General features: G+C 41.2%; 1 protein-coding gene across 1 annotated transcript in view; it reads right to left on the minus strand.

Annotated features, from left to right (window-relative positions):
- Window positions 1-18,302, minus strand: part of LOC126474166 (intermembrane lipid transfer protein VPS13D) — a 525,388-nt gene that overhangs the window by 237,530 nt on the left and 269,556 nt on the right. The window contains exons 33-34 of the mRNA XM_050101624.1: window positions 9,133-9,328; window positions 3,596-3,695 (exon numbers count right to left, since the gene is read on the minus strand). Of these exons, the coding sequence (XP_049957581.1) occupies window positions 3,596-3,695; window positions 9,133-9,328 (296 nt within the window). The remainder of the gene's footprint in view (window positions 1-3,595; window positions 3,696-9,132; window positions 9,329-18,302) is intronic.

Consider the following 18,302-nt stretch of genomic DNA (forward strand, 5'->3'; position numbering starts at 1 on the left):
TTAATCATAAATCTATGCAGTTACCCATAAATACAATTGCCATTATACTACACAAGTCATCAAACTGCAGAGACTTTGTGCTACCTGTGCAAAGCTGGGGAGGATTGCTAATCCAGCTATAAATTAGATGCAAAGGTTTCAACATAACAAGATGTGGTACATGTACTGTATTATTTTTAGCAAAAGGAATACCAGTGAGGTTGTCTTGATCTGATTGGTGTAGTCTTCAAGGGAATTCATATGTACAGGATACTCAGACACAATTTATGTGTAGGAATGTCTACTGCTGTTGTGAACATTTCTTTCTCATTGTTAGAGTCATATTCTCTTTCATTTCAATAGTTCAAAGTGCACCATGGAGTTTAACTTGTATCATGGTAATTTAATATAAATGTGTTCTATATATGATATTGTATAACAGTTCTGCCAATATTCACTTCTAAGGCTAATTTGTTACAGCCTATGCCTAATTAATATAACAATAATAATATTATAAATAACTCCTCGATATGTTTTCATTTATCTGCTGACCAGTTATAGCAATGATTTCAAACTGGACACACCACGTCTTTGGCAAGGTATATCCATTTGATTCTGATGTCCGATGAGGCAGTAAGTATATGGATCGCCATATTGATATGATATGCTATGACATGTGATTAATTTTTACCTTTCGCAAGTATGAATTTATACCACCTATATACAGGGTGTTACAAATAGCTACGGCCAAACTTTCAGGAAACATTCCTCACACACAAACAAAGAAAAGATGTTATGTGGACATGTGTCCAGAAACGCTTAATTTCCATGTTAGAGCTCATTTTAGTTTCGTCAGTATGTACTGTACTTCCTCGATTCACCGCCAGTTGGCCCAATTGAAGGAAGGTAATGTTGACTTCGGTGCTTGTGTTGACATGTGACTCATTGCTCTACAGTACTCATTGCTCTACAGTACTAGCATCAAGCACATCACTACATAGCATCAACAGTTTAGTGTTCATCACGAACGTGGTTTCGCAGTCAGTGCAATGTTTACAAATGCGGAGTTGGCAGATGCCCATTTGATGTATGGATTAGCACGGGGCAATAGCCGTGGCGTGGTACGTTTGTATCGAGACAGATTTCCAGAACGAAGGTGTCCCGACAGGAAGACGTTCGAAGCAATTGATCGGCGTATTAGGGAGCACGGAACATTCCAGCCTATGAGTCGCGACTGCAATGGACGAGGCAATTCTTTGTGCAGTTCACTATAACCCTAATGTCAGCGTCAGAGAAGTTGCTGCTGTACAAGGTAACGTTGACCACGTCACTGTGAGTGCTACGGGAGAACAGGTTGTTTACGTACCATGTACAGCATGTGCAGGCACTATCAGCAGTTGATTGGCCACCACGGGTACACTTCTGCGAATGGTTCATCCAACAAATGTGTCAATCCTCATTTCAGTGCAGATGTTCTCTTTACGGATGAGGCTTCATTCCAACGTGATCAAATTGTAAATTTTCACAATCTACATGTGTGAGCTGACGAGAATCCGCATGCAATTGTGCAATCATGTCATCAACACAGATTTTCTGTGAATGTTTGGGCAGGCATTGTTGGTGATGTCTTGATTGGGCCCCATGTTCTTCCACCTACGCTCAATGGAGCACATTATCATGATTTCATATGGGATACTCTACCTGTGCTGCTAGAACATGTGCCTTTACAAGTACGACACAACATGTGGTTCATGCATGATGGAGCTCCTGCACATTTCAGTCGAAGTGTTCGTACACTTCTCAACAACAGATTCGGTGACCGATGGATTGGTAGAGGCGGACCAATTCCATGGCCTCCACGCTCTCCTGACCTCAACCCTCTTGACTTTCATTTATGGGGGCATTTGAAAGCTCTTGTCTACACTACCCCGGTACCAAATATAGAGACTCTTCGTGCTCGTATTGTGGACGGCTGTGATACAATACGCCATTCTCCAGGGCTGCATCAGCGATCAGGGATTCCATGCGACGGAGGGTGGATGCATGTATCCTCACTAACAGAGGACATTTTGAACATTTCCTGTGACATTGTGTTTGAAGTCACACTGGTACGTTCTGTTACTGTGTGTTTCCATTCCATGATTAATGTGATTTGAAGAGAAGTAATAAAATGAGCTCTAACATGGAAAGTAAGCATTTCCAGACACATGTCCACATAACATATTTTCTTTCTTTGTTTGTTAGGAATGTTTCCTGAAAGTTTGGCCGTACCTTTTTGTAACACCCTGCATAACTGATTGGACTTTATGTATTTATAGTTATTTCATGCTTCGTCCTGATGTAAAAAGATACTATGATGATGATGATGTGAAACCAAAACCAGTACTTACAATAACAGACAAAATTAAACAACTATCTTCAATTTAAACACACACACACACACACACACACACACACACACACACACACTATTTATTATATTGAAATAATTTTACTGACATTGTACAATGCGTCTGTTACTTTTCTAGATGGTCACGATGTTTTCCATGCATTTTTGGTAATGTGACAAGTTTCCCCAAACCAGTGATGTAGCAGGATGGGTCCTGCGCTCATAACCAGCTGTTCACTGTCGATGCGACTTCATTATCAGTGTTGAAGTTTTTACCTATAAGATGACCTTTCAGTTGGGTGAACAGGTGAAAATCACCTGTGGACAAGATCTGGTGAATATGGAGGATGAGGGAACATTTTGCAATTGAATGTTCTGAGCTCCGCCTGGGTCATTCGAGCTGCATCATGCTAAGCATTGTTTTGAAGGAAGAGAACTTTGTCTCTCAAAGTCCTGGATGCTTTCTTTTGATGACAGTTTGCAGATTCCTCAAGACATTACAGTACCTCTTTGCATTCACTGTGATGTTGTAAGGGTTGGGTTGTTTTTTGGGGAGGAGATTAAAGGAACCATCCTGGCATTTGCTTGGAGCGATTTAGGGAAATCATGGAAAACCTAAATCAGGATGGCTGGAAGCAGGATTGAACCATTGAACCGTCATCCTCCCGAATGCGAGTCCAGTGTGCTAGCCATTGTGCCACCTCGCTCTGTTATATGTCGTAAGGCAGGTGGTGAATGAGTAACATCTTTTGACAGTCCCAAAACGTGGTTGCGACAATTTTACCTGCCAAATGTGCAACCTTCGCCTTTTACTATGGATCTCTCTTGCCAAGTTGCAAGCTCTGACATTTTGTCTCCCCCATCTGAATGCTCAGCCTTCCCCACAGAAAAAGATTAACCCCTGATTGATATCAATGGTGAATAGTTGTTTTGCTGCAGGAGGGGGAGGGGGGGGGAGGAGGGGGGCGGGGGGGAATGACGGAGTGCATCTCACAAGTGGGACACTTTGCAGTGACAACTCCATGCCAACTGGCAGCAACCGGCAAGTTACTGTGGCATGCATCGTAAGCTGCTGTGTGAAGATTGTTTCTACATACCAGTCAGACTCACCAGCCCTCAGTTGTCACAGGCACAGTTTATTTTGGAGAGAAATTAAAACAAGGAAACTTATTTACTGGATGACCCTCATATTTAACACCAAAAAGGAAACTTCTTGCACTCCCTCACCTATGATGGACTTCAGCTTGTACTTCTTTGTCAGCATGAGCAGTTTTCATAGGTTGAAGAATGTTGGTGAACACATTAGCTCTCTTGTTCACTGGTTCAGCTGTAATTATAAAATTTAAATATCAACTCAGTTATTAGAATAAGATGAAAAAGATAAATTAAAAAAAAAAAAGATTTGCTAACTTTCATTATGAACAACTGCTGATTACTTTGGTATGCAAGATTTTTTTAAACATATTTAACACTGTTTCAACAAAAACAGAACACAAGAATTTACTACAAAATAAAAAAATAAATATAGCAGAAGGTTCTGCTTAGAAGAAATAGGTGGACATCACACCTGGACCAACAGCTATAGATATTATGAAAGTGGGAGCCTCAGAGATCACCCCAGTATCAGCATAAAAGTCAACAAAAGGCAACATAGCAATGAAGATCAGTCTGAGTTTCGTAAGAAAAGCCACAATGTTTACCAACATTACACAATGGCTATGTGATTAACTTGATTTGTATTTTAGTTTATCAGTTGACTGTTACTTCTGAATCATTCCTGTACCCCCAAACTCTAATAACCCATGGGTTGGAGTGACTGTCTTCCCAGGAAACACTTTATTTTTCCTATTTCCTTGCATTTTCCCAATGAAAAAATTATTTTTTAATCAAAACTTTAGTTTCAATTCTGTTTTAAAAATTACACATATGCTAGCTTTGTCCAGTTGTTCCTATTTTGGAAGCTGATTAATTGAAGCTTCTTTACTGTTGGGTATGTTTCATTTAACATACATGAAGTCATGCTAAAACATCGCAAATCTGTGAAGTACACTTACAGGGTATAATATAGTGAAAGTCTGCGTGATTTTTAAGGATTGCACTTCTGACATGCTTCAATTTCACGTGTTGGTATGGTACCCTCATTGTTATTCCATTTGTTTCAGATTTTTCTTGAAAGATAAATATATGTTCATTCATTTTAATTGGATAACATGATTCTTCTGTAAGATGTGAAACACTCACCAACTACCTGGATATATAGTTTATTCAGTGTTATTCTCTTCAGACATGTGTTTCCGATGTAAAAACTAAAATCATTGCAAACGACATTTATCAATGGTACCACAATTCAGCTCTCAACAGCCTGAAAGATTTGACAAATTCTTTAGGGTCTTATCTTCCACTAAGGGGAAAATCCTGAGCTTTACCTTCACAATCATGAAGAACATGCAATGTCATGGACGAGTAATACACTTATGCTCATAAATTAAGGATAATGCTAATACATGGTGAAACAATGCTCTGATGGGCAGTTTTCACGTTTGAATCACCTCGGGGTATGACCATGCGGTGCATCTGACCTGCTGTCGTCGCATGGTGGAGCTGGCAGCAGTCCACATACAAAGAGGTGTGTGGTGCATGTCAAAGTACGATGCAGTGACTAAGTGTGCAGACATTTCCAGGCGTACTAAAGGTGACAGTGTGCTGAAAATGGCTCAAATAACACATATTGATGACGTTATGAGGGGTAGAATACTAGGGCGACTGGAGGCTGGTCAAACACAGCAGGTTGTAGCAAGGGCCCTCCGTGTTCCATAAAGTGTGATCTCATGATTATGGCAACGATTCCAGCAGACAGGAAACGTGTCCAGGTACTACAGTACGGGACGTCCACAGTGTACAACACCACAAGAAGACTGATATATCACCACCAGTGGCCACAGATGGCCATGGAGTACTGCAGGTAGCCTTGCTCAGGACCTTACCGCAGCCACTGGAACAGTTGTCTCCAGTCACACAGTCTACAGATGACTGAACATACATGGTTTATTCGCCCGGAGACCTGCAAGGTGAATTCTACTGACCCCTGGTCACAGGAGAGCCTGTAAAGCCTGGTGTCAAGAACACTGCACATGGTCATTGGAACAGTGGTCCCAGGTTATGTTCACAGATGAGTCCAGGTATAGTCTGAACAGTGATTCTCACCAGGTTTTCATCTGGCATGAACCAGGAATCAGATAACAACCCCTTAATGTTCTTGAAAGGGACCTGTATGGAGGTCATGGTTTGATCGTGTGGAGTGGGATTATGACTGGTGCATGTACACCTCCGCATGTCTTTGACAGAGAAACTGTAACAGGTCAGGTATATTGGGACATCATTTTGCACCAGTATGCCTGCCTTTTCAGGGGTGCAGTGGGTCCCACCTTCCTCCTGACGGATGACAACACATGACTCCAACGAGCTGCCATCGTGGATGAGTACCTCGAAACATAAGATATCAGGCGAATGGAGAGGCCTGTCTGTTCTCCAGACCAAAACCTCATTCAGCATGTCTGGGATGCTCTCAGCCAACATATCGCTGCATGTCTTCAAACCCCTTTGACACTTCAGGAGCTCCGACAGGCACTGGTGCACGAATGGGAGGTTATACCCCAGTAGCTGCTCGACCACCAGAGTATGCCAACCCATTGTGCGGCCTGTGTACATGTGCATGGTGATCATATCCCATATTGATGTCAGGGTACATGCACAGGAAACAGTGGCGTTTTGTAGCACGTGTGTTTCGGGACGGTTTTCTTAACTTATCATCAATACAGTGGACTTGCAGATCTGTGTCGTGAGTGTTCCCTATATGCCTATGTTACTAGCACCAGTTTTGTGTAGTGCCACGTTGTGTGGCACCACATTCTGCAATTATCCTTAATTTATGATCATGGGTGTATATGCAAGTACCGAGCGATCCTCGGGATAAGGAGTCACACCTGTTTCAAGAGTCAACAGCCTTTCCTGAGGGAAAGTTCAGAGCATTCTTTTGCCCTAGGATGGGAAACTGTTCCACAGGACAAAAGAACCACAGGGCTAGTCACTGACATGGGGGGGAAGAAACCATCTGTATTAAAATCACAAAAACAACAGTATGATGGGTTCCTCAAACATGAAATAATCCGGAATAGTCTCTACTCTGGATAAGTCATTCAACAAAACTTTTGACATCTGTGAATGACTGGGCATTGAGTGTAAACTGCCTAACAAAAAAAAAACACCATAGAGAGTGATAATGAGAGGCTGACAAAGCCATTCAGTAAATTTAGAGCGACACATTTTTACCCAATTACTGATACTTTTGTTCACAACCACAAATGCAAATCTCATGCAAATCCAATGGATGAAGTTATAGGCACATGCATAGCAATGCAGCCTTTATTTCATCATTTTTTCTGGTATGGATCCAGGATATTAATGATTCTTGTTCTGATAATTCACCTGATAATCTTCCAGGCATTCTTGAGGTAAGTTGCTTGCAAGACTTTTAATCATCTTACAAAATACTGTGGAGTAAATGTGCATTTTAGCCAATTAATCATCTAAGGAAGAAAGGAACATTATGGTTCTACTTTCTGCTGACACTGATATCATCATCTTGATGGCCTGACATGGGTTTGAATGACTGTCCTCCCAAATGCGATTCCAGTGTGTAACCATTGCACCACCTCACTCTGTGTTAAATTACCAGACACAAGATCTGTATTTACGAGGTGGAATCCAAAATTTTCAGGACTGGTGCTGCCATCTGGAAAGTAGGAGTAGTAGATCTTTACACCGCTACGTGGCAAGAGCTACATATCTGATGAGTCAGAGTGCGGAGTGGCATTCAGCTGGGAGGACATGTTGTGTGCCCACAGTGATTTCAGTAATACTCCGTGTTTGGTGTGTGGCGATTTTACGATGGATCTGCGAACAGAACAGTGCGTGTGTATCAAATTCTGTGCAAATCTCGGGAAAAGTGCTGCGGAGACCCTTGCAATGATTCAACAAGTCTTTGGGGAACAGAGCATAAGCCGTACGCATGTGTTTGAGTGGCATGCTCGGTTCAGGGCCAGCCATGCAGATGTCGAAGATGAAGCTCGCACTGGAAGGCCCATTAGCCACACAATGCCAGACGTAGTTGCCAAACTTCAACAACTGGTTCGTGCGGACCAACGTCGAACCATTCAAGACCTTGCGGATGTAGTGGGTATTGGTTATGGGACATGTCAATGAATGTTGACTGATAAATTGGGCATGCATCATGTCACTGCAAAATTTGTGCCAAGGATCTTGACTGACAATCAGAAGGCACAGCATGTTGAAGTGTGCACGGACCTTCGTCAGACTGCACCTGATGATCCAACCTTCTTGTCACAAGTTATCATTGGTGACGAGAGTTGGATTTACAGTTATGACCCAGAGACAAAGCAACAATTCTCCCAGTGGAAGAGCCCGGGCGCTCCAAGACCCAAAAAAGTGAGACAGGTGAAGAGCAAGGTGAACAGCATGATAATTGCTTTCTATGATGCCAAAGGAATTGTGCACAAAGAATTCGTTCCACCCAACCAAACAGTGAATTCCACATACTACTGCGACGTTTTGCGACATCTTCGTGAAAACGTGTGGCAAGGACGGCCCAAACTTTGGCGTCAAGGGAACTGGCTGCTGCATCACAACAACGCGCTCTGGCACATGTCCTTGCTCACCAAGACCTTTCTGGCAAAAAACAACATGGCGGTTGTACCCCACCCACCATACATGGCAGATTTGGCACCTTGCGGGTTCATGCTATTCCAAAACTGAAACTCAAGTTGAAAGGCCGTCGGTTCGACACTCTAGAGAGGATTCAGGAAGCATCGCTGGCAGTGATAAACACCCTCAAACAACACGACTTCCAGAAAATGTTTGACCAGTGGCAGAAGTACTGGGACCAGTGTGTACATGCAGATGGGAATTACTTCGAGGGTGATGGTGACCATTAGACCAAAGGTAAGGTTTTTAACAGATGGCAGCACCAGTTCCAAAAATTTTGGACAGCAGCTCATATTATGTACTATGACCTCTTGACAAAGGAGCAAAGCAAGCAGTGGAAACATGCATTCACCACTACCAGTACCAGTAAAGGCCCAACTACTATCAGGCATGATGATGATGCCGAATGTTTGGAGACTGCCATGGTGCGATGCTAACAGATTGTCAGCTTATGCCTGTAAGGGGGCCAGACCATCAGAGAAGCATACTACTAAAATCTCCTGATGAAATTACGTGCGTCTGTAAAGATGAGGCATTGCAGGAAGCTATCCAAGGGGGTGCCAAATTTAAAAGAACGCAAAAGCCCCAAGACTGGTGAAGTTTTACAAAAGCTGAAAATTTAGCACAAACTTCAATGTGAGATGCTTTTAGTAGTTTCCACAATGAAACTCTGTCCTGAAATTTGGCATAAAACTGAAAAACATTCTGGTCATATGTGAAGTACACCAGTGGCAAGACACAATCAATACCTTCACTGCACAATAACAATGGCGATGTTATTTATGACAGCGCCACAACTGCAGAATTACTAAATATGATTTTCCAAAATTCTTTCACAAAAGAAGGTGAAATAAATACTCCAGAATTCAAATCAACAACAACTGTCAACATTGGTAACTTAGAACAAGCTATCCTCGGTGTGACAAAGTAGTTTAAAACACTTTAAAAAGACAATATATAAGAATTAAAGTCACCAATCTTACCTTGGAAACGTGTGTCAATAAGAAGTATCTCCTGAGATGCAAGGTCAATGTCTTGTGAGCCATCATTCATCAGTTCCAGCAGTAATCTAGACTTAATGAAATTTATTCCGGCTAAAGGAATGCCCTGTTGCCTTTGCAGTTGAAGAGTTACATTCTCCAGCTCCAACAGAATAGAAAGCAGAGTTCTGTCTCCTTCCTTTAAAAAAAGGACATTTTTCAATTTTCTGACTTCACATTTAATCTGTAGATGGCATTTGCATTATTTTGTTTTTTTTGTCTTAGAAAGATACTTAGAATATCCTTTCAGTCAAAACATTACTTTAAAACAGCACACATTGTGTGTTGTGTAACAAAGAAAGCTAGGGAGTGATCCTATAAAACCCCATTACATTACTGAGAATATAATACTATATGTATACAAACTGAAATGATGAATCAAAATCTGTACAGCTCAAGTCAAATTTCAGGAGAGCAAACGAAAATTTTATATAAGATGCAAACTGATTACAGCATTGTTTGCAACATTGTTGGACAGTTAGGGTTGTTGTGCCAATAGTTCTGCACATAATTTACTGTGTTACTGTATGAAAGAGTCGAGAATAAAGTAATTCTATATATTTGCCATAAAGATGATATAGTAACTTGCAGACAGGCACAGCGAAAATACTTACAGATTAGATTTCAGCAAAAGTCTTCTTCAGAAAAGGACACACACACACACACACACACACACACACAATGACCACAATCTCCAACAGTTCAGAACAGATGCCGTCTGGTAACAGATCACACATTTCTGCAATATTCTAGGGCAAGTGGCATGAGTGTTTTATAAGAAGTCTCCTTTGTAAACTGATTGTGTTTTGCTAGTATTTTTCCTATGAAAGGAAGTCTCTTTCTGCATTTTCCTATGACTGCAGCAGTGCTACTGTTCCATTTCATTACCTAACAAACTGTTACAGTCAACTATTTGTAGGAGTTCACAGATTCCAGTTGTGACTTATTGATATTGTAGTCATACGATAGTACGCTTTTTTGTTTCATACAGTGCACAATTTTACATTTATGACCATTTAAAGCACGTTCCCAATCTATACATCATTTTGAAATTTTATTAAGATCAGAATGAACATTTTATCGGCTTTTTTTTTTTTTTCAAATAGTACCTCATAACATATTACTGCTTCAGATTTGAAGATGCTGAGGTTACTATTAATACTGACTGCAAGGCAGTTAATTAACAACATGAACAGCAAAGGTCCCAACACACTCCCATGGGGCACACCTTAGTTACTTCTGTACCTCTCAATGGTTCTCCATCCAAGTTAACATGTTGTGTATTCCCTACCAAGAAATCCTAGGTCCAGTTACAAATTTCGCTTAATATCCCACACAATACAACTTCCCCTAATAAGTATAGATGTGGTGTTTAGTCAAATGCTTTTCAGAAATTGAGAAATAAAGAATTTAAATGACTGCTTCATCCATGGCTTTCAGGACACCATGAGCTTCACGTGACTGGTGGTTTTGGAATCCATGCTAGTTGTCAGGGAGCAAGTGATTCTGTTCAAGATACGTGCTTCACTACCAGGGACCTGAAAATGTAGCAACTATTTTTGTCAAAATTAGTATTTGATAATGGCTCCTGTGTCATTGCTTGCTAAGGTTGGTAGCATCATAAATGAGGCAGTTCAGGCTCAACCTCTACTGATGCCTTAAACCACTTTAGATCAAAACACCTGCTGTCTGAAACTGCCATGTTACAGTGTCCATATAATACCAAACAAACAACATAGCAAACAAATGTACATATTTCATTGTTCTAAGATGCTAGGTCTCATGGCAGAGTCCTAAACTGTATCTTAGAAGGGCTGTTCAACCTACTCCGTCTTGTTGCACCGGAGCATAGCTTACGCGCACTGATGTACTGTTGCATTCATTCCTAGGTGTGCTATTTATTTTGCAAACATGTTCTTATGTACATTCTATTGCCAAATTGGGCAATAGCAGTAACCAAAAACTGGTTAAATTTTCTATATTTAAATGCAGAAAATAAAGCTATTTCAAATGTCCTTCGATAGTTTATCTGGATACAAGTCACTATGAAATTGCAATTATTTGGCATATTCACAATTTGGGGCAGAATTCACATTTATATTCGCATTTATACTGATTGTGAATTTTTTAGGTGCCTACTCATAATGTTTGAGCTCAGACTGTTACATAATAAATGGATGTCAAGGATGTTGGATGGTAGTTTTGTGGAACACATCAAGCATCTTTCTCATACAAAGGTATGAGCTGTGATTTCTTCCAACTACTGGGCATGGTTTTCTGTTCAAGGTATCTACAATAAATTATGGGTAAAAAAGGTGCAAACTCAGTTCAAATTCAGTACAGAATCTGATCAGAATTCAATAGGGAACTACAGCTTTATTCAATTATAACTACTGCAGTTATTTCTCAACAACTATATCACTTGTCTTTACACTGGTGCAAGAATTAAATTGGGTAAATACCCATGGACATTTGAACATGAAGTTCAGCAATTCTTCTTTTGCTTTGCTACCCTCAATTTCAGTTGCAAAGGTAATGGTGAGGCTTTGAATGCAAACCCTGGTGCCACTAACAGTCTTTACACATGACCACAATTTCTTTTTGTTTTGTGGACATTCCTTCAATAATGTTGCCCTCTTGACAATCAAATGCTTTTCATTCAACATCTCTCTCTCTATTACCCTATGCTTTGTTTTACATCTAATATGCAATAGTCTCTGTTCTTTAGAAGTTTCTTTTGAGTAACTGTATAACATGAGCTGTTGTACAAGATGTATATCTACCAAGTGCATGGAAAAAACTATTCCTCTAAACCTGAGCCACAATTATTCTAATGCTACTCTCCAGAGCTACATGTTTTGAGTACCCTAACGAGATTCTACACTACTGCTTCTTTATCCAACTTGCTGAGCATATACAGGGTATTTCAAAAATGACCGGTATATTTGAAACGGCAATAAAAACTAAACGAGCAGCGGTAGAAATACACTGTTTGTTGTAATATGCTTGGGACAACAGTACATTTTCAGGCGGACAAACTTTCGAAATTACAGTAGTTACAATTTTCAACAACAGATGGCGCTGCAAGTGATGTGAAAGATATAGAAGACAACGCAGTCTGTGGGTGCGCCATTCTGTACGTCGTCTTTCTGCTGTAAGCGTGTGCTGTTCACAACGTGCAAGTGTGCTGTAGACAACATGGTTTATTCCTTAGAACAGAGGATTTTTCTGGTGTTGGAATTCCACCGCCTAGAACACAGTGTTGTTGCAACAAGACGAAGTTTTCAACGGAGGTTTAATGTAACCAAGGGACCGAAAAGCGTTACAATAAAGGATCTGTTTGAAAAATTTCAACGGACTGGGAACATGACGGATGAACGTGCTGGAAAGGTAGAGCAACCGCGTACGGCAACCACAGAGGGCAACGCACAGCTAGTGCAGCAGGTGATCCAACAGCGGCCTCGGGTTTCCGTTCGCCGTGTAGCAGCTGCGGTCCAAATGACGCCAACGTCCACGTATCGTCTCATGCGCCAGAGTTTACACCTCTATCCATACAAAATTCAAACGCGGCAACCCCTCAGCGCCGCTACCATTGCTGCACGAGAGACATTCGCTAACGATATAGTGCACAGGACTGATGACGGCGATATGCATGTGGGCAGCATTTGGTTTACTGACGAAGCTAATTTTAACCTGGACGGCTTCGTCAATAAACAGAACTGGTGCATATGGGGAACCGAAAAGCCCCATGTTGCAGTCCCATCGTCCCTGCATCCTCAAAAAGTACTGGTCTGGGCCGCCATTTCTTCCAAAGGAATCATTGGCCCATTTTTCAGATCCGAAACGATTACTGCATCACGCTATCTGGACATTCTTCGTGAATTTGTGGCGGTACAAACTGCCTTAGACGACACTGCGAACACCTCGTGGTTTATGCAAGATGGTGCCCGGCCACATCGCACGGCCGACGTCTTTAATTTCCTGAATGAATATTTCGATGATCGTGTGATTGCTTTGGGCTATCCGAAACATGCAGGAGGCGGCGTGGATTGGCCTCCCTATTCGCCAGACATGAACCCCAGTGACTTCTTTCTGTGGGGACACTTGAAAGACCAGGTGTACCGCCAGAATCCAGAAACAATTGAACAGCTGAAGCAGTACATCTCATCTGCATGTGAAGCCATTCCGCCAGACACTTTGTCAGAGGTTTCGGGTAATTTCATTCAGAGACTACGCCATATTATTGCTACGCATGGTGGATATGTGGAAAATATCGTACTATAGAGTTTCCCAGACCGCAGCGCCATCTGTTGTTGAAAATTGTAACTACTGTAATTTCGAAAGTTTGTCTGCCTGAAAATGTCCTGTTGTCCCAAGCATATTGCAACAAACCGTGTATTTCTATCGCTGCTCGTTTAGTTTTTATTGCCGTTTCAAATATACCGGTCATTTTTGAAACACCCTGTAAATCCTCCTCCTTTGTTGCTGATACCAGTTTCAATGCTGACATTCTCAAAGGGGTCTGTTTTATTTGTTGCTATTAGGTCCAATATATTTTCATCATGAGTGAGCTTCTGAACAATCTCTTCTTCGTAGTTCACAGAGAAGATATTTAGTAATGTTTCTCATAATGTCTTGTCATAATTGGCACTTGCAGAACTGCAATTTTCCAAAATTATTATTGAGTTATTAAAATCTCCTCCAATGATGGCACTGTGACGGGGGAACTTACGTACCACCAAACTTAGGTTTTCTCCCAAGTTTTCTGTTATATCTAAAGGTGAATCTGCTGATTGACAGTAGGGTTAAATTTATGCCCATCCTTAATACCAAGTCTTGCGTAGACAATCTTGGGTGCAGTTTCAGTTTCTATCTCAGTGGATCCAAGTTTCTTGTCTACTGCAACAAATACACTACATCCATTTTCCATTAGCGTATCCTTTTGATATACACTGAGATTTTCTGCAAAATCCTCCCTGCTATCAACTCCTAGATTTAACCAGTTTTCTGTATGTAGTACTATGTGAGCTCCACTGCCTTTTAGGAGCACTTCAAACTGTGGAATTTTTCTGTGAATGCTTTGCAGTTAATCACTACCATTTTAATACTCTCGTGTGTAGGGGGAATTTCTTTAGAGCTTATACTGAGACTTCCAGCTCTCCTACAGCAAATGTTACCTGAATGGAGAGTAGTTTAATCTAAAAACCCTCACACACACACACACACACACACACACACACACACACACACACACACACACACACACACAGTCAGCTATGTGGATAGCAGCTTCTGATGTGTAGTATACACTTGACCGATTCAGTGGGACCCTGCAGTTCTCAGTCCTATGATAAATGTCCAGGTAGTTGCTCTCTAGCTTGTCACATAACCTTCGCTATATCTGGTTCAATCTTTCCATTAGACTCAGAACCAGGAGCCCCATGCTTAGTTGTAGCAACAATTCTGCAACTTGAGAGTTTCACTGAATATCCATGAGCACCGCTACTATTCTCAGCCCTTCTGCTATCTTGAATGGAATGATCGAAGTATGATCTCTGAGACCCGGTGACAGTATGTGCCACAATCTGCAGTTAGCTGCACACTGTTCTCTCAATGGCTGCTGAAACAACCTTTTGAATATGTTGAATGAGGCCCATAGGCACGTACACTAAGTGCACATAATGTCCCTCCCCATTCCTTGCTGCCATTTCTCCAACGCCCCCTTTCCACCAAAGCGAACACAAGTGAACACGCAACAGCAAATGAGAATTCTCACTGGTGTCAATGCTAGGCACGTCATGGTTCGTCATGCAAGGGTCATATTCTCAGGTGTTCACTTGTGATCCACTGGTTGTCGGTTTTAGAGCAAACCATCAAAGGAAGTATGTGTCCTCTCCACTTTGGCACTAACTTCAGTGTGTTAAACAGAGCACACTCACTTGGCTGCTGTATGCTGCTTTTTGTACGCAAATTATTTTTTGCTATTTAATGAAAGTGAATCTGTGGTGATGGAGTGCATGTATGATAGCGTACTTCTGTTGATAGAAGAGTACAGATCCCACAGTTGCTTGTGACACCCTAGGGATCCACAACATGAAGCACTTAACCAAAAAAAATAAAAAAAAAATAAAAAATGCTTGGTAATAAATTGCCAAAGTGCTTAAAATGCCAACACAAACAATGAAGAAGAAAACAGTCTCCTTGCTATTCTTAATTGGAATGATATGAGCCTTCCGGAGGTCTATAAGGTATAGCCACAGACACTGGAACTGCGTTTGAGTAACAGCACTTTCCTGAGATAAACTTACATACATTTTTGTGAATAATCTTATTGCTGCTGCTTTGTGGAAATGCAAGGGTATCATCTAAACTAAAGGAGAGTAAGACAAAACCTGGCAAAATCCAAATTAGTTCCCATCCTAATGGAGGATAACTGAATATTTTAACCTTTCCCGAGACAGCCATTGTGGCAAAATATTACCATTCAGACAAATTTTAATGGACCCTTTAGCAACCAAAATATTGGAATGACACTGCCGTAGTGTCCCAGATTTCCAATAATGATTATGATAATATACTGTAACAATTTTTGGTAATGGGATGTGCTAGTTACATCTTATGTATCTTTGAGTTAAAGGGCTCTTATGCTTTTAAATTTATTTTAAAGCTTGTTGGTTGTCATGCCCACATAGAATGCAGCACAGTGGGCATGACAACCAACAAGCTGTCTGTCTGCATAAATGGCCACCAACAGACTGTGGCCAAGAAACAAGTGGACCACCTTGTTGCTGAGTAGGCTGCCCAACATAACGTCCTTCATTTCAATGACTGCTTCACAGCCTGTGCCATGTGAATCCTTCCCAACAACACCAGATTTTCTGAACTGCACAGGTGGGAACTCTCCCTACAATATATCCTATGTCCCCATAACCCTCCTGCCCTCATCCTCCATTAATCACTGTCCTCACCCATGCAGCCTGTTCCCATTCTAGCACTATACAGCTGTCATTCCAAATTGCACTCCTCTTTTTACTTCTCTCCTTTTCTGCTACCCCGTCCCCCCCTCTCCACCATCCGTCTAATCTTCCAACTGCACCTAGCTGCCCGACCCTCTCTCCACCTTGCCCTGTGCACTTCCCAGCAGCACTTCACTGTCCCCCACCCCTACCTACTATCCTTCCCCCACCCTGCCCCAGCCACCTCCTCATCCCCAACCAGTTGCCACTCGCATTGTGCAGTGGTGCTGCTGCTCACAGTGTGGCTTCATGTGCCAGAAACTGCAGTCGTGTGTGTGTGTGTGTGTGTGTGTGTGTGTGTGTGTGTGTGTGAGTTGTGTTTGCACGAGTGTGTGTGTGTGTGGGGGGGGGGGGGGGGGGTGTCTATTTTTGACAAAGGTCTTGTTAGCCGAAAGCTTATTTGTGACCGTCCTTTTATTGTGCTTGTCTGTGACTCAGCATCTCCACTGTATGGTGTATATGGTGTGTAGCAACTTTCCTTTTCATAATATTGTTATGTTCCATCCTGGATTTTCCATTGTTTAATAGTTAGGGTTAGTCCCTTTTTAGTTAACATTGAGTTAATAGTGCCCCACAGAAAAATATTGTGATCTAGTACATGTATGGTTAAAAAACACCAAATGCCAGTTCAGCAAAGAAAGTGTGAAATTATTCCATCATAGATTAAATAAATAAGGTGGAAAGACTTACCTTAGTGGGAAAAAAGGACAGGTATACACTCGCGCGCACACACACACATATCCATCCGCACATATACAGACACAAGCAGACATATGTAAAGGCAAAGAGTTTGGGCCTTTACATACTCTTTTGCCTTTACACACGTCTGCTTGTGTCTGTATATGTGCGGATGGATGTGTGTGTGTGTGTGTGTGTGTGTGTGTGTGTGTGTGTGTGTGTGTGTGTGCGCGCGCGCGCGCGAGTGTATACATGTCCTTTTTTCCCACTAAGGTAAGTCTTTCCGCTCCTGGGATTGGAATGACTCCTTACCCTCTCCCTTAAAACCCACATCCTTTCCTCTTTCCCTCTCCTTCCATTTTTCCTGATGAAGCAACCGTGGGTTACGAAAGCTTGAATTTTGTGTGTGTGTTTGTGTTTGTTTGTGTCTCTATCAACATACCAACGCTTGGAACCAGTGATTAAAGTACACAAATATTTTATTAGCTGATCTTTCTAAGACTACACTTGATTTGTTATTTATTGCAATGTTTGTATCATCGGCAAACAAAATGAACTTGGCATCTGGTAATGTTACTGATGAAAGGTCATTGATACACACAAGAAAAAGTAAGGGCCCCAAAATGAAACCTTGTGGGACCCCACATGTAATCAGTTCCCAGTTGGATGATGCCTGATAGCTTGATACATGTTTCTTTCCTAATAAGACCCTTTGTTTCCTGCCAGAGATATAAGATTTGAACCATTTTGCAGCATTTCCTGTTACACTATAATATTCCAATTTATTTAAAAGGATATTGTGATTTACACAGTCAAATTCCTTTGACAGATCACAAAATGTACCAGTTGCCTGCAATTTTTTTGTCTAATGAATTAAGCACATTTTCACTGTAAGTGTAGATAGCCTTCTCAATATCAGAACCCTTTAAAAATCCAAACTGTGACTTTGACAGTATGTTATTTGAGATAAGATGGTTATAAAGCTGATTGTACATGACTTTTTCTAAAATTTTTGAGAATGCTGGCAACAGTGAAATTGGACGGAAATTTGATGCTATTTCTTTATCTCCCTTCTTAAACAGTGGCTTAACTTCAGCATATTTCAACCATTCAGGAAATATTCCACTGATAAACAACTGGTTACACAGATAGATTAATATGTTACTTAGCTCAGAATCACATTCTTTATTTAACGTTGTTGATATTTCATCATACCCACTAGATGTTTTTGATTTTAAAGATTTTATGATGGACATTATTTCTGCTGGGGTAGTGAGGTTCAAATTCATATTATGGAAGTTACTTGAAATATCCGGTCTGAGGTATTCCATAGCAGCCTATACCGAACCTGACAACCCCACCTTTTCAGTAACAGTTATAAAATGTTTGTTAAAAAGTCTACAAAACTATACACATCTG

This window comes from Schistocerca serialis, chromosome 4, assembly GCF_023864345.2.
Source record: "Schistocerca serialis cubense isolate TAMUIC-IGC-003099 chromosome 4, iqSchSeri2.2, whole genome shotgun sequence".
In the NCBI taxonomy this organism is placed as follows: Eukaryota; Metazoa; Arthropoda; class Insecta; order Orthoptera; family Acrididae; genus Schistocerca; species Schistocerca serialis.